The sequence below is a fragment of the Oncorhynchus mykiss genome, chromosome 6 (assembly GCF_013265735.2).
Source record: "Oncorhynchus mykiss isolate Arlee chromosome 6, USDA_OmykA_1.1, whole genome shotgun sequence".
NCBI classification, from domain to species: Eukaryota; Metazoa; Chordata; class Actinopteri; order Salmoniformes; family Salmonidae; genus Oncorhynchus; species Oncorhynchus mykiss.
The window spans coordinates 55,439,594-55,459,838 of record NC_048570.1 but is presented as its reverse complement, the minus strand read 5'-3'; the positions used below and the strand labels follow the sequence as shown (position 1 = coordinate 55,459,838).

The following is a 20,245-nucleotide window of genomic DNA, read 5'->3' as shown; positions in this document are numbered from 1 at the left end:
TCACTAGGGATGGGGCCACATTCTGAAATTGTGTTTTTGTTCCTCCCAGTTTTATCATTGGAATGTGATACAAAACGAGGCAAAAGTGTGCTTTAGGGCCATTGTGAACGCCTCCGAGCAGACGTGTTTATCCGACTGGATAAAATATGTATGTGTATATGTCCCCCCCACTTCTAAAACCAAAGTTGCGCCCCTGGATACATCTGTTGGCCGTTAAGTAACCTATTAATTTCTATGGAGGCTACTGTAGCCTACCATTTGATACAATACATTTGTTGTAGAGTTGTGTTACTATGCAATTATTAATGGCCATGTTTAGTTAATGAAATTGGAAGTTATCAATTGTGATCATGGTCACAGTTCTATCGCATTTGCATCAGCTGTTGTTAGAATGCATTAAATTGAAGGTAACAGTTAGTTAGTCAGATTAGGCTACAGGTAAAAAAAAAGAAAAATAACCCTGACTGTTGATGATAAGCATAGGCCTATTCAGGTAATATCCATATAATTAATATATTATTTAAATTATTTGTGATTTAAATTACGACCCCATCCTCAGTGGCCTATTCCAGCAGGCTATTTATTGGGCAACATACAGGGGGGCAAAAAAGTATTTAGTCAGGCACCAATTGTGCAAGTTCTTCCACTTAAAAAGATGAGAGAGGCCTGTAATTTTCATCATAGGTACACTTCAACTATGACAGACAAAATGAGAAAAAAAATCCAGAAAATCACATTGTAGGATTTTTTATGAATTTATTTGAAAATGATGGTGGAAAATAAGTATTGGTGGAAAATTAGTCTGTACATTTGAATTGAGCAAACTGCTAAATTGTTCATTTTACATCGTGCCTAGGCTACTGTAGGCTATCAAGGGCTATAGGCTACCTGGATCTAGCAAACCAAACCATGGCAAAATTGAATTACAACCATAAACCCAGATTGTAGTAGGCCTAGCCTATGCCTATTGAAATGACAAGTCAATCTAGCTAATTGGCCATTTATAATGGTTTGTAGTCTTAACATCAGCCATACAATAATGGCACAATGGCCAGAAAATAGCCTAACATTCTTTTGAAGGTTATCCGAGTGTTTCTTGCACAGAGAGCTCGAGATCCTTTGTCCAATTTTCATCAAACTCTCCTGTTGGATTTAGCTATAGTTATGCACATGCGCATAAGGGATTTATTTACAATGAAACGAGTTAAATCGACATCCATTGATGGAAAACGATGTGGCGAGTATAAAATAAGGGCGAATTACATTTTCTATTGCAACATATACAAATTATTTTATTAGTCACCTTAGTTGGCAATAATTATAATTTGGATGGAAAACCGAATTTGTCATCTGTCGTCGTTACAAGTTACGTCGATATTCTTTCTTAATTTGCACGATAACGTTATGGGAAAACTCTTCTCTTGCTGGTTCTAGGATTCAGGCTTTGTGTGAGGGTTTTGAGTAGTCATTGAAATATAAATTTTAGTTCGACCTGGCAACCCTGTTCTCTGAACTTCAGACATCCGGAAGTGAATAAGTGATCTCATCGCAAAACCCAGTTGCTAAACTGCAAGTGTGGTTTGAGGTCGGCGTTCCATAGTAAACAGCCGCACAAACATGACATCAACAAGGACTGAAGGAGCCAGACAAAAAGCAATTTCGTAGTTGGCATCAACTAGCTAGTGATACCGGTCTTAAGCGGTCTCTTTTCACCAATCATAGCTAGAGATGTTCTACTAGCAATTAGCTAAAAAATGCAGGTATGTTCTGTATTATATTTTGCACTTCACAGGACGAGCAATCTAATTAGGTAGCTACTATACAGTAGTAATTGAGCTGTTAACGTTAGCAAGTTATGCTAATTTAGCTAACTGGCTAGTTAGTTGCCAGCTAACGTTAATCAAGTTCAACGTAACTGTTTAACCATCGAAAAGGCGTTTACTAGTTACGTTAACTAGCTAAAAGTTAGTAGAATTTGCATGACTTTGACATTTGCCCAAATTGCAGCCCGAAATAAATTGTTACTTTGTTTGTTTTGTTTAAGCTAACTAACAATACATAGCCCGCTAGCTAAGTTAACTAAGCCTGCTAACTAGCTAGCGAACCGGCTTGCTAACGCCAACAGCGTATATTCGACTATCTAGTTTGTAATAATCCTCCCTCAGCTTCAAGAGAAGCCGACAGGGGACATGAAGCGGATGAGTTGTGCCACCACCAACAATTTGTCATACAAAGTATTTTCCCTTTGCCTCTTGTTCATTTATTGGAGAGAAGCTAAAGGTCTCATCATACAGTCAACACACACGAACCAGCTAGCTCTGTGTGAATAATAACAACACTCCGTTGAGTGTTGGACGCTCAAGAATCACCATGGCTGTGGCCAACACCACCAAAACATCATGGCGATTACGTGAGTCGAGTCTCCATTTCACTCAGCCTTTCAAGACCTTAATTCAGGCCCACAATTGTATTAGTTTCATTGACCCAGCGATTAATCATGGTGTGTTGTGCATCATTTTCTGTTCCAGAGGAGATTGTAGCCCACTCCAGTAATGTGGTGTGTCTGGCCCTGGGGAAGAACTCAGGCCGTCTGCTAGCCACTGGGGGAGAGGACTGCCGAGTCAACATCTGGGCAGTCAGCAAACCCAACTGCATCATGGTACAGACTAGTGAGACCATTAGGGAATAAGTGTGTGTGTGTGTACAGTTTGATCTCTGCTTATTTCTGGTGAATGCTGCCTGTCACTAAAACTCTTATTTCCACCTCTCTCTCCCTGTCTCTTTCTCAGAGTCTGACAGGACATAATAACCCAGTGGAGTGTGTAAAGTTTAATAACTCTGAGGAGCAGGTGGTGGCTGGCTCACAGTCCGGATCACTGCGCGTATGGGACCTGGAGGCTGCAAAGAGTGAGACTGCATTTCTCCTATATTGTGTGTGTGTGTGTGGAGAGGTTAGGCGTGTGGGATGTGGAGATGTTTATACTAGAGTCAACTAGACCTAGGCTACCAGTTGTTCTGAGAATGTCATATCAATATTTTTGCTATTTTTATCCCAGTCCTAAGAACTCTAATGGGACACAAGGCCAATATCTGCAGCTTGGACTTCCACCCATTTGGGGAATACCTGGCATCTGGTTCCATGGACACCAACATCAAGGTGTGTATGTGTGCTGCGTTAGTGAGTGTTGTTAAGAGCTCTACTATGTAGAGTACCGGTCAAAAGTTTGGACACACCTGCTCATTCCATGGTTTTTCTTTCTTTTTACTATTTTCTACATTGAAGAATAATAGTGAAGACATCAAAACTATGAAATAACACACATGTAATCATGTAGTAACCAAAAAAAGTGTTAAACAAATATTTTATACAAAATACATTTTATATTTGAGATTCTTCAAAGTAGCCACACTTTGCCTTGATGACAGCTTTGCACACACATAATTAGTGCTGATTTAGATTCTACAATGTAGAAAATAGTGAAATAAAGTAAAATTCCTTGAATGAGTAGTGTCCAAAGTTTTGGACTGGTACTGTATGTGGATTGTTATGTGATATCTGTGCTTAAACAGAGTTTTTCTCTTTCAGCTGTGGGATGTACGGAGAAAGGGCTGTGTGTTCAGGTACAAGGTAAGACTTTCACTTGTGTGTAATTCATGCCCAACTGAAGAGCACCAAGGTTAATTATTGACTAAAGATTTGTGGTTAGGAAGCCCCCCCCCCCCCCTTCCTTCACTCTCTGTGAGCGGCCTGCTGGCTGGTCAGTGGCTGATTGTTTTGTTAGCCTTGGGAGTGGGTCTGCTAATCAGCACTAATACTGTGTGTCTGTCTGGCAGCAGGACTAAGCCAGGGATTACAGTGAGACGGCGAACACTGTCTTGTCTGGCCTGGGGGGGAGGGGCTGGGGACTGACCGTCTGGATAGGAGTAGGGGGGCCCATGTGTGTTTATCAATTTCATATGGCATAATGTGTGTGTTTGTGCAGGGTCACACTCAGGCAGTGAGGTGCCTGGCCTTCAGTCCAGATGGGAAATGGTTGGCCTCTGCTAGTGATGACAGCACCATCAAGGTATGAACCCACCTACACATTGTCAGAAGCTTACTTTCACATGTTTCTCATCTCACATGACTGCGGTCAGTTTGTAAACCAGGGCTCTCCAACCCAGATCCTGGAGAGCTACCGTCCTGTAGGTTTTTTCTCCAAACCTAATCTAGCACAACTGATTCTAATAATTAGCTGGTTGTCAGGTTAGTTACAACTGGGTCTTGAGCAAAAACCTACAGGAGGGTAGCTCTCCAGGAACAGGGATGCAGAGCCCTATTGTATACTCTCAACTGTATGTTCAGAGAATTAATGAATTAGACAGCTAACTTGTCTAAGTATTCTGAAATAACTTTTTGGGAAAATAAGCTTGAAATGGGCATGGCCTAATTGACTCAAGAACCAAAAACACAAATCTAAGTGTAACTTTCTTAATGAACCAGAAAATCAATAGTTACTTCTGGTTGTTTATCAAAGTCAGCTGGCTAACTCATCGATCCTGTTTGGTAGTTATACACCTTTGCATATAAGTTCTTCTTCTATAGGCACAGATCTGATATTAGCTTACCTGATTCTTAAGGGCCACGTCATAATATTCCTAGTTGTGCCAGTCAGGAACTCATATTGCCCTCTGACCTTTGACCTGTGTCTCCTAGCTGTGGGACCTGACTGCAGGGAAGATGATCACAGAGTTTACAGCACACACGGGAGCCATCAACATCATCCAGTTCCACCCCAACGAGTATCTGCTAGCGTCAGGCAGCTCTGACCGGTATGGTATCCACACACACACACTTGCTTACGATGGCTTCAACTCCATTACTAAAGCGGAATGCCTTTGTGTATGTCTGTTCCCTACAGGACCATCAAACTGTGGGATCTGGAAAAGTTCAAGATGATTGGCTCTTCAGAGGGAGAGATGGGACCAGTCAGGTGAGGGCTACCGTCACTATTAACAAGTGTGGTTGGCGGGACACCACGATATTAGAAGTTCAGATGCAACTAACACACTATACTGTATATAAACATTTCTCTCTCCAGGTGTCTGGCCTTTAACCTGGATGGCTGCTGTCTGTATAGTGGAGCTGTGGACTCTCTCCGTGTGTATGGCTGGGAGCCCAACCGCTGCTTTGATGTGGTGCCAGTGGGCTGGGGCAAGGTGGCAGACCTGGCTATCTGCAACCACCAGCTGGTGTGTGAGAATGGCATTGCTTTTTACATTTTTTTTTACATTTGAGTTATTTAGCGGACACTTAACCAGAACGACTTAGTCGGTGCATTCATCTTAAGATGGTTCGGTGAGACAACCACATTTCAGTCATTTGTAAGTACATTTTTCCTCCGCAAAGTCAGTGCTAGTAGGAAAAGACAAGTGCGAGAGTTGGTGTTTATTTATAATTTTTAAAAAAATTGGTAGGGGGGGGGTTACTCTTTTAATGTTACTATTACTATGTAACTACTGTGTTACTGCAACCGTGCGTGTGTGTGAGCCATAGGGATCTTATTAAATGACTATTAGGGATTCTTTATGTGAATCTGTGGTGTCAGCATGACAATTTTACATTTATTACTGTCACTGGTACTGTTAGTTTTACCCAACCCCTTGTGTTTTTTGCTCTACTGTTTCCCCCCTCCCCTCCCCCCCCGCATCTCTCTCTCCAAGATTGGCGTGTCGTACAATCTGACTAATGTTTCATCCTACGTGGTGGATTTGACGCGGGTGAAGAAGTCTGGCTCTGTGATCCAAGGCGTAATCCAGGACGACCAGCCACTCACAGAGCCCTCCCCGAAAGGATCCACGCTGCGACGCAACTACGACCGACCCCTGACCACCTGCAGCACACAGAGGTACTGCCCACTTCCAAACGCCGCTATTCTACTTTCTATGGAGCGAACCCTAACGTGAGATGGGCACACTAAACTCGGATTTAGTGTTTGTGCCCTATATGCTACGGAATCTGTTTTCAACAAAACCACTTATGAGTTGATTTAAAATCGTAGCGGTTCAAATCATGTGGTCGTCTGTAGCTTAGTTGGTAGGGCATGGTGCTTGCAATGCCAGGTGGCGTCCATTCCCAGGGACCACCCATATATAACATGTATGCACGTTGCTAAATGGCATATGTTATAGCAAATACTGCATCTAAACAGCATCCGTTAATTTCCGTTGTGGCAATAAGCAGACTAATTGGGGGTGTGCTCCTCCAGGGTAAAGCAGAGTTCTGAGTCAGACCGCCGCAGCCCCGAGGGGGAGAGGAGGAGCCCCAGTAGCGAGGACGAGAAGGAGTCCTCCGCCGAGATCCGTAACCCCGAGGACTACAAAGAGATCTTCCAGCCAAAGAGCGCCATCTGTAGGCTGATAGTACACCTTACGTTTCATTGCTATCTATTCAGTGTTCACACGAACAGCAGAATGCATGTATTACTACATTAGCAGTGTCTTAATCATTCTTGAATTTCATACTAAAAGTCTTCCTTGTTTCCCCCTTCCAGCTCGCACCCCCCCAAAGAGTGAGCCCTTCCCTGCCCCCTTGGAAGATGGTGAGTCCCTTCTACCAAGCCGTTAGTATGAGCAGTATTACATTTGTGTTTGTGGTTAAACTATCACATTGATCTGTTGTGTATAAGATGTGTTGCTGTCCTGAGTTTCATATTCCAGTTGTTTTGTTGCATATTAATATTTTTATATATTTATTTAGAAGTAAAGAATGGGAGATGGATAAAGAAGTTAAGGGCGCAGCCGGTCGAGCTGGGGCTCCAAACCCCATCGTCAAGGTGCATGTGGGGTCCGCTTCACCAGACTCCGGCACTCATATTCAAGTTCTCTCTCTCCCTCTTTTCTCTTTTTGTCAGAGAGTTTTGTGGTGAGGGCTAACCAGGGGCTGGTGGAGTTCATGACTCCTATGACTGACAGACAGCAGGTTTGTACTCTACACCTGTACTGTTGTATGTGTGACTGATTTGTGTTTTTTGTCATGCTTGTGTGTATGTGGGATTGTCTGTCAGTGTGAGTTTCTCTGTAAATAAGTTAGATTTGTTTCTAGTATGTGTGTGTGTGTCACTGCAGCCCGGCCTGTTGTTAAACCTTCCTGTGGCATCGTCCACTCCGGTCCTGAGGGTGGAGCCTACCATGGTCGCCACGGCGCCCCGTCCCATCCCTGTGGTAACCACACGACCTCCGACCTCTAACCACCCCCCCGCACCCCACCCAGCCCCCCCACTGGTCGTTGCTATGGCGAAGGCCAAACCCCAGCCCAGCGTCATCCTCTCCACCAGGAATGAACCAATAGGACTCAACGTGGGAGATTTCCTGCCTGTGAGTGTGTATATACATGCATAACACACACGTTTATTTCATTTACCATGGAGAAATTTCACTCAGACACATCACAATTTGTGGTTAAATTCTAATGTATTTATGAATAATTAAAAAAAAATCTTATCACATCTTTTCTTATCTTAGTTCTAATAGTACTAAGTCATTTATTATTTCAACAGTCCATTCACAGTAGAGGCCCTCATTCTTCACTCACCCAAGTCTTTCTCCTCTGATCAGTGACATCAGAGAGCCAGCAGGAGCAGTCTGCCTTGGGTCTCTCTCACTCCCACACTGTAAAAGTAAACCCTGCGCTCCACCTCTGTGCCAGTTGGCCAGGCAGAGTTGTCCAGCTCATGCAGTTGCTGGCTGTGCCAGCGGATAATCGCTATGTTTCTGAGCTCGTACTGCTCGCGTTCCCAGAGATTCAGGCTTGCCACCTGCACAGTGCTCCTCACACTACTTACTGTGTGAGGAGTGTACCCAGGAAGATAGTGATGCTCCATCTGGTTTAGACTGGTCAAATTGCTGGTGCCAGAAGCTGATTTTTGAGAAAAATCTACCAGTCTTACATAGCAGATGCTGGTCGCACGTGTTGTCTTTTGAAATTTGAATGTATTTAACTATTACAAGTCAATTAGGAACAAATTCTTGGTTGCCACCAAAACCAAAGATTGCTATACATTCAAATGTATTCTTATGGTTTAGAATCGCCATGGAACGGTTTCAAAGCAGCAGATTTGTTTGTGAGGTCATGAAATTAAAATATTGTTTGCCATCTAGAATCGTCATGTCATTGGAATTTAGTATATAAGTTAATGTTTTTATTACACATTACACAGAATAATTACTGAAGCAAAGTCAGGAAGTTGGCATGGGAACTGAAGCAGCTACTTTTGGTAGCACCGAGTGGTGGGATGGAGCAGCATGACGGTCACGGCCAGCGGGGGAATAGTGGGTCAGGAATGATTCAGGAGAGCACCTTGCCGTCCTCACAGCTATCCTTTTGCTTAGCCACTTGACTTTGTAGGTAGAAAGGCCGCTAGCTAGCTACTCCTTCACTGCCAACAAGTAGCACCCACTTGGATGATGCTGCCGGCGCCAGTGGAATAGTACAGTTCTCCTATTATTAGCCTCTGACATCTCCACTGTCTTTAACTTCAGACTTCGTCTCTACCACAAGCCCCATAAGATAAACTGGGCATAGAATGAAATGGAACACAAATAGTAATTTAATGCATATCAGTCACTGATCAACATGTGAAATCAGCTCAACATTAAACCTACCATAGTGGTACAGTTTTCAAATTCACTCAGAAATGCTCCAATCACCTAGTTACATTGTGTACGCATAAAACAATTACAAAAACAAGATGGTCAGCTTCTTAAATATTTTTTAAACACATGCGCATAGAAATGGAATTGACCCCTAAATGTATGTAGGGTGTGTTTATGTAGGGTGTGTATGTTTAGGGTGTGATCGAACAGGGGTGTGTTTACCAGGTTATATACGTTTGCGTATCTCTGTCCTAGCCTGCTCGCAACAACCGGCCCAGTGTGCTGGGTGATGACGAGGCTCTGGCCCAGATCAGAAAGGGCCATGACACCATGTGTGTGATGCTCACCAGCCGACACAAGAACCTGGACACCATCAGAGCTGTGTGGGGCAGCGGGGACGTTAAGGTATGGCGCTTAACAGACCGCGCTGACGTCACTTGAAATAAATAATGACTCGACTTTCAATGTTAAACTCGGGACAACATCCTTGACTGGTTAGCTGTTTGTGGCCATGAAGTATGGAGAGACGTTACTGGCTGCCTCTTCAGTGTTTTGTTTTTTTGTGGTTGCTGCTCTCGTCTTCAGACCTCCTTGGACTCGGCCGTCTCGATGAAGGATCTCTCTATCGTCGTGGACATCCTCAACATCGTTAACCTCAAACCGTGAGTGGATGTTGAAACGCGTGCGCACAACAAGACTACAGATCTTATTTAGCAAAGGAGGCCACACATACTTTCACTCTTTGTGTTGGTACCATGACCAGTAATTTGACCTGTCCCCCCCCAGGTCTCTATGGAAACTGGACCTGTGTACCTCTATCCTGCCCCAGATTGAAGAGCTGCTGCAAAGCAAGTATGAGAGGTGAGACAGCAGAGATGAAAGTGATAACAAATCCATGTTTGGGTATAAATGTGTGTTGACCCATCGTCTCTCCCCGTGTGGTCAGTTACGTGCAGACGGGTTGCACCTCTCTGAAGCTGATCCTGAAGCGTTTCTGGCCTCTCATCTCAGACACGCTGACAGCGCCTCCCTCTGTTGGAGTGGATATAACACGGGAGGAACGGTGAGTTTAAGCCCCATTTTGGAAACCTAAACCGGCTTGAACTTTTAACCATCTATCTGAAGTGTGCATTAATTCAATGGTCACTAATCCTGTTCCTGGAGAGTGACACTATGCAGCCCATCACTAAAGAACCATTGTTCTTAAGGGTTCTAGCTCTGTAATTAATCCAATATTGCTTGCAGAAAGACTGATACATTTGGATAGAGTTCAGACTCTGCCACAGTGAGGCAGGCCATTTCCATTGCATACTGTGAGTTAATGTTTTTTTTTGTGTTTGAGCCCAGCCACCAGAAGTGCAAGGCATGCTACAAGCAGCTGAAGAACCTCAGCAACGTGGTGAAGAACAAGGCCGACCAGGTGGGACGCCACGGCAGCGCCTTCAAAGAGCTGCAGCTGCTCATGGCCCCACTGGACTACTGACAGTCGACTATGCAACTGGAGACGCACAGACCCCAAATGGCTGAGCACTGCTGTGAGGACTGACGGCTGCATTCTCTCATCCACCCGAGTGGTAAATCCGGGGACAATCAGATTCACACTGCTTGTGGATGGACTGAAGCATCCATTGCTTGTCAGAGAGGGATATGAGTCCTGTGTATCCAGAAGGAGTCCATGTTAGAGATCACTGAGTAGGTGTGTTTTCAGGGCGTAGCTCTATTTAAACACGGGGCACTTATGATTCCTTAATCTGTATTTGTCTGTGTAATGTCCTCTGTAACCTTGACTGGCCGAGCACACACACTTTAATTCCACAGACCTGACTAGGGCCGGGTTTCAATCCGATCGTAGGCATTGCGGCTTTTAAAGGTAATGTTCAAGGAAATCCTATTCACAGTAAAAGCTGCACATTTCGGCTCAATCAGAAATCGCCTTTAAAAGCCGTAATGCCTACGATCGGATTGAAACCCGGCCTAATTTACTGTGTGATTTCTATTTAAATTTTCTACATTCTGTACCTGAGATGTCAACCCTAGATGCACTCTGAAAGTAGTTAACACTAAAATAACCTGTTTTTCAAATAAAGAATGGAGTCTAGATGTAGGCATGTTTCTGGAATTGAAAGGAACAACACTTGTTAAGATGTGTGTAATTCCACTCCAACAGAGAGCAGCACTGTTCTCTGGTTGGGAAGGTGCTACAGATATAAGGACAAGGCCATGTTTAAGGTTTCTTGTAGAATCAGTTGCAATTTTGAGCACATGGCCATCTCCATTTTTTTCCGGAAAGAGGCAAGATCAGATGCATGTGAACGGTTTCCAGTTCTAAGGTTAGCATTAAGAGAAATGTCACGTATCCTTATCAGTACACCTGTAACAATCTCAGTATGAAACAACTATTTGATCAAATAAGCCATTACATCTTTTTGTTAACCAAATTGGACTCCATACAAAGAGAAGATTCTGCGAGAACTGTCCAGCTTTAAACTTCCGCTTGAAAGATGTAATAGAATGCACAAGGTGCAATTTCAAAATTGAAAAGAGGAATGACGCATTTCCCATGTTAGTCATTTCTCCAGAGCAATTGAACCAGCGACCTTTCAGTTGCTGGGTTACCTGCCACATAATGTAGCTGACATTTCTGAATAGCTCTAAAGTAACTTTATTTAGGTTTTTAAGCCCATAGATTGTTGTAATTTTGTCATGAATACACAGACACTGCAAGACAATACACTTTAAAACCAACATTTTCTTTGCACCCCATGACTATGTAGAAATGCACAAAAGAAGCTTTAAGCCAACAAGAGGGTTGTGAAGTGCTTGGGATGTTCCCCAATGCTGGAAAGGGGAGGGGCCCTAGTGGGAACTCCTGCTCTATGCAACGCTATGGCTGCAACCATCCTGAACCAGTTGGTCAAAGAGCATAGTCTCTGGGTAGGTGTAGTACAATCTACCGTTTAGTAAATGGTGATGAAAGATATGCAGCTTTCTAGTGGTTATATATTTCAACAAACATCTGTTAGAGTCCTGTGCTCTCAGAGCTCTATAGAAACAGCATAAGACTTGAGTTCCATTTGGTATCGAGTGTTTATTAAAAAGGGTGTACAAAAACAAGACTGTAGAAACCTACGGCAGCTACAACAAAGACAAAAGCAAGCAAAGATACCCATCAACAACCAACATGATGCAGCGTGTCCTCAATGTTCCTTGGACATGAAGGGAACATTGGTTTAACATTGAAGAAGCACGGCCGATTAGCCGATATGTATTGATCAATCAGCTGATCAAATGTACTAAGCATTCCTATTTACACTGGATGCATTTTGAAAAACAGTTCACAAGCTTAATCACTCCCGCAGGGGCAGCAATTTCTGTAGCTACATATGTGTCTGCTCCGTGAGGCGATCCGTTGTCATTTGCTGCTTGTGGTCAGCCATAGGGAGTAGGATAAAGCTGTCCTGGATGCAGATCTAGGGTCAGTTTTGTGTTGTGTCCCTATTGAATAATCTGATCCTAGAAATGTGCCTCTGGGCAACTCCAACCGGCAGCATCCAATAACAGGAATGGCATTTCCTGTCTGTCAGGGAGTTTGAATCGGTCTAGCTTTATTCGCTCGGTACAAGAAACACGACAACATGAACGTTTCCATGCAGGGCTGAGGCAGCTCTGTATTGCCCTGGAGAAATCTAAAACACAAACGGCTACACAGGAAGTTAACCTCTCTGCACTCATCTCTATTGCTTGAATCTTATTGGGTACTCCACAGTAACATATCTGTGGAGTACCCTGATTGGATGAGGGGGAGAAAGTGTAGAAGGAGACCAGGATGGAATCCTCGTTAAAAAAAACAACCAAAGGAGATTTAAGGGATTAAAAACATCTCAAAACACACATATATACTGTATATGCATATTATCATAATCTGTAACTGGAGCATTGTTATAAAACACATCAAGAAGGTAACAGCCTTGTTTAAAGTGCATTTTTTACCCAGAAATACTGTGATTAGAAGGGCTATACTGTTAGTGGATGATGGGACTGGTTAGCACTAGGGGTGTGGGTGTGGTATTATTGTGAGGAAGTCCATTGGCCAATGGGAGAATAGATCACAGGCTCAGTTGAAGGGTCAAAGGGGAAGGAGTGAAAGGTGGGGTGGAGTTGTTCTGGGCTGTGAGGGGTAAAGGGTTTCTTTATGAGAGAGTTGTTTTTAGGACACGGGCCTGTGTTACTCTCAGGTGCTCCTCCCATTTGGCCCCTAGTCAGGTGTGGAAGTCTGGTGTGTTGTGTTCCTTCAGGGGTATAGACGAGGGCACGTAGTTAAGATATGGGGGGGCTGTACAACAGTCCTGGCTAAAATGAACACCTATCGATTCCTTTCAGCGGTGATTAAGAAATTGAGAACTGGAGGCCATTTTAGAGCATTGGGACTGAGTCTCGGTACGCAGCATGAGGCAGCCATCCATGAGGGTCAAAGTTCATATCCCCCTCTTTACCCCTCTGCTCTTCAAATTAAAATGTCACCGTTCAATCGGTCAGATCTGATAATTTGCCTAGTCCAGTTGCTCTCACCCATTGGCTGAGTGAGATCAGCAGAAGGAGACAGGGCTGATAGGTTGTTCCCAAAGCAGAGACTTTCTATTGGTGGGTCAAGGTGCTGGTTAACACCCTCCTGTTCAGATGGCCCAATGGCTGACTGGATCAGGGTCCGGTTTCATTCTGAATCCATTGGAGCCTTCAGACAGACAGTTTCAGTCGTCCTGTAGGGGCAGAGTAATAGATTTAGGAAACTGTGAATAGTGGGGAGTGGTGTCCCTGTGTAAATAACGGCTCACTACAACCCAGCCAGAGAGCAGCACAGATGGGGGAAAGGAAGAGGATGTATCCACAGATTCCACACATACACACCAAATCCATATAGACAAGACACGAAAACATATAAACACCCTCACATCATACAATATACAGATCACATAGATAAGAATTGCATTCAGACAGTCACACAGCCAGAAGTCAGAGTACGGACACCTTCACCCACACACACATGGATCTGCAGATAGAGAAACAAAGCTTGCAGTCTCTCACATAGACAGAGGTTCAAGAGTCAAGACCCACACAAACAGTTTCCTGGGGTTAGAGGTGGGGTGTGTTAGATAGGTGGGCATTAACCAGGTGACATGGGTGGGCACTGGGCACCATGCCATGCTGAGCATTTACTTTTCATGCCAAGCGACCAATCAGCATAAACCCCACCTACCTGCCCACCGTCCCCCACCAATGGGATGGCTCTGCCTAACAGCCTGTCTGCAAACCAACCAATCAGACCAGAGGATCAGGACACAGGAGTGAACGGATTCAGAGTTCACTTTGTTTGTGTATATTTTGTATCATCCCAATAATGATGGCATAAGGTGGTGTGTGTACATGTTAGTGTTGTATATTGATGGGTCCCAGAGTTCTTGGTGACATAGGACATTTCAAGAGAGGCATGTGTACCTGTTGGGACTAAGGGAGGGAGGTGTGTGTGTGTGTGTGTGTGTGTGTGTGTGTGTGTGTGTGTGTACACATTTACCTGTAGAGAGCTGGGACTGAGACCTCCGTCGTGTGGTGGGGGTTTTGGAGGAGGCAGAGAGGGTGGAGCCGGCACTGCTGGCCCGAGAGATGGGGAGGGGCACGGGAGTCACCGGGGGAGAGTCCAGCTGCAGAAATGTCAAAGTTCAATTATAGAAATATCAATACCAAAGTTCAAGATCCCCATTCAACCCTATTCCGCTAAGGATCCTGTCTGTCTAACTGGATTACGATTGTTTCTCTGCTTCGGTTTCGCTCTCATCAGACTGAAACTTAAGTCGATCTTAGATTGATTGTCTGGGGCCAAGTTAACCTCCCATTTCATGTAAGAAAGTCATGACTATGATGCTTTTAGGGAAAGAGGATCATTTACATGTGAGCTTGACCAGTTCCAGTCCCCTTGCTTAGTGGGTTCGGGGTACTCCCCGGGCTAATTTGTATGTAGAAGGACTGAAGCTCAGTTCTGGTGACATTTTAATGAAAATAAAATTATGCTGACACCTGACATTACCATGTTCTGACCACTAGATGGTGTCAGAACAATCTGAGATGGTGGGTGTCATGGCTTGCTGAAACGCTCTATTCAGGTGTAAACACTTCTCGAACCCAGACTGGATGCACCTATTAAGCATTTGAGTGCAGGCTCTGTCTGGCATTAACTCGGGGAGTTTTCATCTGAAGAAAGCAGTGTGTTTGAATGGTAATCTGTTGAAAGTATCTCCTAAATTAACAAAGTGCATAAGTAATCATAACTAAGTGGTCATCAGGAATGGTCCATAATAGAGACCATTTTCATCCCCTTTCCCGAATGTGTAAAATCTCTGCACCATTTAGTGGTTAGAACCTGGTAATATGAAGATGTAGAATGGGACATAAACCTAAAAACTTAAATGACTAATTTCTCTGAACGGGGGGGGGGGGAAATCACCAAATTCACTGAGAATAAATTACATAGGATGAATAAACAATACACGAGCCACAGCTCAATACTACTTGTCAAACAGAGACTTAATACTGTATACTCATTGTTGGGTTGGGATTGGGCGTGGGTGGCTTTTGGCCATTTCTTTGGATTCCTCATACTCATTGTTAGAAAAAGAGTTTGGTCTAAATCGGATGTTAGGTACTATATTTATTGAATATTATAAGAATCCTAAAAATGTATACGGCCAATTTGGGTGCAATCAATTACCTTAGTTTTTCAGATTTCAATTGATATTTCAACAAAATAATGTTGCAGAAATGCTACTCTTATCTGTTTCTAACAGAAACAATTTCAGAACAATCAGATGGTGGGTGTCATGACTTGATCAAATAAAATCAAACTACCCAGAGGCTTTGGAGATAACCTTTTCAAACATCCTGAGCCTACTAGATCTTCTTTGCAAGACAGTGGGTTTCCCGACATGGATTATTAAGGGCAGAGGGACAGAATGAAAGCTGATGCCCCAGATTTGGCTCAGTGATCTGGGGAAGGTTTGACGTAAGGCCTGGGCTGACCTAGCACACGTGTGTGAGATTTCATGTGTGAGTGCGTCCCTCACTCTCTCCAGGGTGCGTGTGTGTGTGTGTGGGTTACCTCCACGCTGTCGTGGGTGGGCGAGGAGGAGGTAGAGGAATTCTCCCACTGTCTCCTGGTGGCATTGCCCAGCTCGATGGTCCGTACCCGCTGGGCAAACTTCAGAGAGCACACCGACTCACTCATGTTACTGACCAGGGGAGACACCTAGAGAAAATACCTTCTGATATTAGCCTGAAGTCCAACATTGACGGCTTCAAGCATTGATCGTTTTATCATAGGCTAATATCCAATTTAATTTGAAACCCCTTACCACCCACCCCTCTCCCTCCTCTACCCCTTTCTCACCTGCACCATCATCAGGGTCTTGCTGTCCCCGCTCAGTGAGTCAGACAGCAGGTAGGTGAGCCGGGAGTTCCTGAAGGGCACGTGGGAGTGTCGGCTCCGTAGCGCATTGATGACATCACCAAGGGCCGACAGGGACTTGTTGATGCACTGGGCCTCTCGCAGACGGCTGCCCTCTGCCCCAGATTTAGCAATCCGCTCTGAGCCAGCCAGGTCAACCAGGTTCAGCTTACCTAGTAGAGGGTGTACAGAGATAAAATCCTGAATTAGTGCGTCTGTCTGCCTGTGTACCTTGTCCGGTACAGGAATTGTGTGTGTACCTTGCGTGCGGTGCCCGGTGGAGGAGTTGACGCCTGCTACGGTGATGATGAGGAGGGCGTGAGAGCGGGAGCTGTGTTCGTTCAGATTGGTGCAGGCTGTGGCCCTGTTCATGTGACCCAGCTCAAACACCTACACAGAGGGCACAGGCCAGGGGTTAGAGGTCAAAGGTCATATGAAGTGAATAACTGCTCCTTCATCCGCACAGGCACATGGCAGAACACACACAGGACCAGATTTCAATCATTAACACACAAACTAATCTGTAGACTAGAGACAAATCCAGGCTTTGGCACATTCCACTTGTTCAGGGAACACAAGAGCTCTGACAGACATTTCAGGATGAGAAAACAAGAGCTCAGTCTCAGGCCTGAAGAACCGTGGGAGCCATCTTATTAACTGACACATGATTGTAAACAATGCCCAAGTTCATCTTACTCTAAACCTCTATTTAATTGGAAAACAGTAATGAAGGAAATGTATTGCTTTAGGGTTTCGTTAAGGAATGCCATTTGGCACATTGTGATTGGTAAGTAACACCATATAAACAAAATGTGATTCATTGATTGCAGATCAGAGCACAACGCTACCTCACTAGCCCAACGTCCTGTGGCAGGCATAGTATAAGTGGCAGTAGTAGAATGGTGGCCTCACCCTGTTGATGTCCTCAGGGCTCTGGACAGTGAACTCCGTGAGGCCTGGCACATAGAGCTGACCGCTACCGTCCGGGTTCATCTTGATGTCCAGCTTCTCACCCTGGATGTCCCCCAAAAGGTTCCTACAGGAAACAGTAACACACGGTTACAAAGATGGTTCCCACTCAAATAAAAAGACGGTCTTAAAATGATACCCATACGGCACTACTTTAGGTGTATGGTGTCATTTCCTATGATATCCCCCAACAACATTTGGCAGACAGAGAGATAGATGGATAACTAGATAGATCGTTTTTGTTAATTTGAGCTATGTATCTATCAAGATAATCTGTAGCCAACTCTCCAACTAAGTGGGGCCAAAACGGCTTCTCTCATGTGTTGTGACATTCCACCCCTCCAATTCTCTTCTTGTGGTGAGTTCTGCTGTCACGCTTTGGCAGAAAGGACACACAGATGTTCAGAGATGACAAAACAGAGACGGTGAGATACACGGAGGAAGGGGATAGAGGGAGAAAAAGAGGGAGGAAGGGAATAGAGGGAGGGTGGAGAGGAGCTTGTGTTCAACAGATGAACCAAGGACGTTAAATATAATCCACTCTTATATAACTGCTGGCCCCATGCACTCAAATTGCTTACACAGATGCACACAGGAACTGTGTCAAAGACAGCTTAGGTCTAAATCACAATGAAATAACGCTTCAGCCTTGATAAAAAAAAAAAAAAGCCTTCTCATAAAGGTACGTATTGTAACTACGTGACCCCTTTGCTTCCCCTCCGTCATTGTGTAACCTCTGAGGCAAGGCCGCACCTGCACTCAAATCCAAACCTACTCACCCTGTCGGAACTTATACTGATGCGTGTGTGTGCGCGTGTCCTCTCACCGTAGGGTCTCGTTGTAGATCTCCACCATGCTAACAGTGATCTTGAAGTCCCAGTCGGGCGCTTTCTCAGTCACCTCAGAGAACAGCAGTCTGAGAGCCCTTTGGTTAATGCCCGGGTCCTTGGCCACACCCTAAAGAAAAAAGGACAGACAAGACATTCGCTATTAACAACCACTACAACACAACACAAACTCTTCATTTATCTCCTGTGGTATGAGAGAGAAGGAGAGAGTGTGAAAGTAAGTGTGTGTGTGTGTATTAGCAGCGAATACCTCCATGGTGTAGGTCTTTCCTGAGCCCGTCTGTCCGTAGGCGAAGATGCACACGTTAAAGCCATCAATACAGGACGTCACCAGGGACTGGACCTCCTGGAACACCTGGTTAGCCAATCAGAGAGGGACAGTTAGGATGACAGGCGTTGTGATTGGTGACAGTAAACCATTAGAATATATAGAGACAGCAACATCCTTTTGGTATATCTCAACTTAAAAAAAGGGGCTTCCTCTCATGTCATTTCCTTCATCTGTGCTGATGAGAAACGTCTTATGTTGCTTTTACCTGTGGTTACGTTTTCAGATGAGTAAAGACGAAGGCAAGGAAGCCACTTCAGACTATTGAGATGTACTCCAAGTCATGATGTTTTACTGACCTCTTCCTGTGTGGCCTGAGGGTGGAACACCTTGTCCAGTTCAAAGGTCATCAGTTTGACCTTGTTGGAAAGATAGAGAAGGGCATCGTCGTCTGGGTCAAAGCTGACCATGTTTTCGGCAGAATCATGCTCCCCCCGGCACACCGGCCGCACCCGACAGAACACCCTGATGTTACCTGGGAAGTGAAGGCAGAGGAGAGAGGCATTACAATACTGTTTAGGGACAACACATTAAAAGATCCACTGCTTTTGAACATAATTGATCTGTTATATACTCAGATGCACCTGTGGAATCAAATCAAGCTTTGTCACATGCACCAAATACAACCTTACTGTGAAATGCTTACTTACAAGCCCTTAATCAACAGTGCAGATCAAGAAGAGTTAAGATTTTTTTTACCAAATAAACTAAAGTAAAAAATAAAATAAAAAGTAACACTAAAATAACAATAACGAGACTATATACAGGGGGTACCGGTAACGAGTCAATGTGGTGGGGTACAGTCTGGGGTTAGTCGAGGTAATTTGTAGGTTTACATGTAGGTAGGGGTAAACTGCCTATGCATAGATAATAAACAGTGAGTAGCACCAGTGTAAAATCAAATGGGTGGGGGTGTCAATGTAAATAGTCCGGGTGGCCATTTGATTAATTGTTCAGCAGTCTTATGGCTTGGGGGTAGAAGCTGTTAAGCCTTTTGGTCCGAGACTTGGTGCTCCAGTACCGCTTGCCGTGCGGTAGAGAGAACAGTCTATGACTTGGGTGATGGGAGTCTAACAATTATTTGGTCTTTCCTCTGACACTGCCTAGTATATAGGTCCTGGTTGGCAGGAAGCTTGGCCCAAGTGATGTACTGGGCCTACCCACTACCTTCTGTAGAGCCTTACGGTCAGATGCCGAGCAGTTGCCATGCCAGGCAGTGATGCAACCGGTCAGGATGCTCTCGATGGTGCAGCTGGAGAACCTTTTGAGGATCTGAGTACCCATGTCACATATTTTCAGTCTCCTGAGGGGGAATAGGTTTTGGTGTGCTTGGACCATGTTAGTTTGTTGGTGATGTGGATGCCAAGGAACTTGAAGCTCTCGACCGCTCCATTACAGCCCTGTCGATGAGAATGGGGCGAGTGCTCAGTGCTCCTTTTCCTGTAGTCCACAATCATCTCCTTTGTCTTGATCATGTTGAGGGAGAGGTTGTTGTCCTTGTACCACATGGCCAGGTCTCTGACCTCCCTATAGGCTGTATCGTCGTTGTCAGTGATCAGGCCTACCACTGTTGTGTCATCGGCAAACTTAATGATGGTGTTGGAGTCATGCCTGGCCGCGCAGTCATGAGCGAACAGGGAGTACAGGAGGGGACTGAGCATGCACCCGAGTGACCCCTGTATGAGGATCAGCGTGGCGGATGTGTTGTTACCTACCTTTACCACCTGGGGGAGGCCCGTCAGGAATTCCAGGATCCAGTTGCAGAGGGAGGCGTTCAGTCCTTGGGTCCTTAGCATAGTGATGAGTTTTGAGGGAACTATGGTGATGAACGCTGAACTGTAGTCAATGAATAGCATTCTCACATAGGTGTACCTTTTGTCCAGGTGTGAAAGTGCCGTGTGGAGTGCAATAGAGATTGCATCATCTGTGGATCTGTTGGGGTGGTATGTGCAAATTGGTGTGGGTCTAGGGTTT

At 44.7% G+C, this 20,245-nt stretch overlaps 2 protein-coding genes across 10 annotated transcripts in view; one reads left to right on the top strand and one right to left on the bottom strand.

Annotated features, from left to right (window-relative positions):
* The first annotated feature begins 1,208 nt into the window (after nt 1–1,208).
* On the top strand, nt 1,209–10,732 carry LOC110526164 (katanin p80 WD40 repeat-containing subunit B1). 2 transcript variants are annotated; one of them, XM_036980450.1, is made up of 20 exons: nt 1,209–1,760; nt 2,275–2,410; nt 2,529–2,659; nt 2,790–2,907; nt 3,057–3,157; nt 3,587–3,628; nt 3,984–4,067; nt 4,697–4,812; nt 4,902–4,973; nt 5,082–5,232; nt 5,704–5,888; nt 6,249–6,391; nt 6,534–6,581; nt 6,894–6,961; nt 7,087–7,356; nt 8,890–9,039; nt 9,220–9,296; nt 9,421–9,495; nt 9,581–9,697; nt 9,982–10,732. In XM_036980450.1, exons 2-20 carry the CDS (start codon nt 2,371–2,373, stop codon nt 10,115–10,117), a joined length of 2,124 nt encoding a protein of 707 aa, XP_036836345.1. In that variant the 5' UTR covers nt 1,209–1,760; nt 2,275–2,370; the 3' UTR covers nt 10,118–10,732. The 2 variants fall into 2 exon arrangements, with proteins under 2 accessions (XP_036836345.1, XP_021462509.2); XM_021606834.2 differs by having other exon boundaries at nt 1,210–1,760; nt 7,108–7,356.
* Nucleotides 10,733–11,702: 970 nt separating this feature from the next.
* LOC110526163 (kinesin-like protein KIFC3) overlaps nt 11,703–20,245 on the bottom strand; it is a 73,041-nt gene continuing 64,498 nt past the window's right edge. For 7 of the 8 annotated variants that reach the window (XM_036980447.1, XM_021606829.2, XM_021606828.2 and 4 more), the window contains 10 exons: nt 18,571–18,746; nt 18,194–18,298; nt 17,922–18,052; nt 17,039–17,162; nt 16,387–16,516; nt 16,070–16,299; nt 15,782–15,928; nt 14,204–14,330; nt 13,889–13,935; nt 11,703–13,391 (listed from right to left, as the gene is read on the bottom strand). In XM_036980447.1, the coding sequence (XP_036836342.1) occupies nt 13,383–13,391; nt 13,889–13,935; nt 14,204–14,330; nt 15,782–15,928; nt 16,070–16,299; nt 16,387–16,516; nt 17,039–17,162; nt 17,922–18,052; nt 18,194–18,298; nt 18,571–18,746 (1,226 nt within the window). In that variant the 3' untranslated portion in view covers nt 11,703–13,382. The remainder of the gene's footprint in view (nt 13,392–13,888; nt 13,936–14,203; nt 14,331–15,781; nt 15,929–16,069; nt 16,300–16,386; nt 16,517–17,038; nt 17,163–17,921; nt 18,053–18,193; nt 18,299–18,570; nt 18,747–20,245) is intronic. The other variant, XM_036980448.1, reaches the window with a different exon arrangement.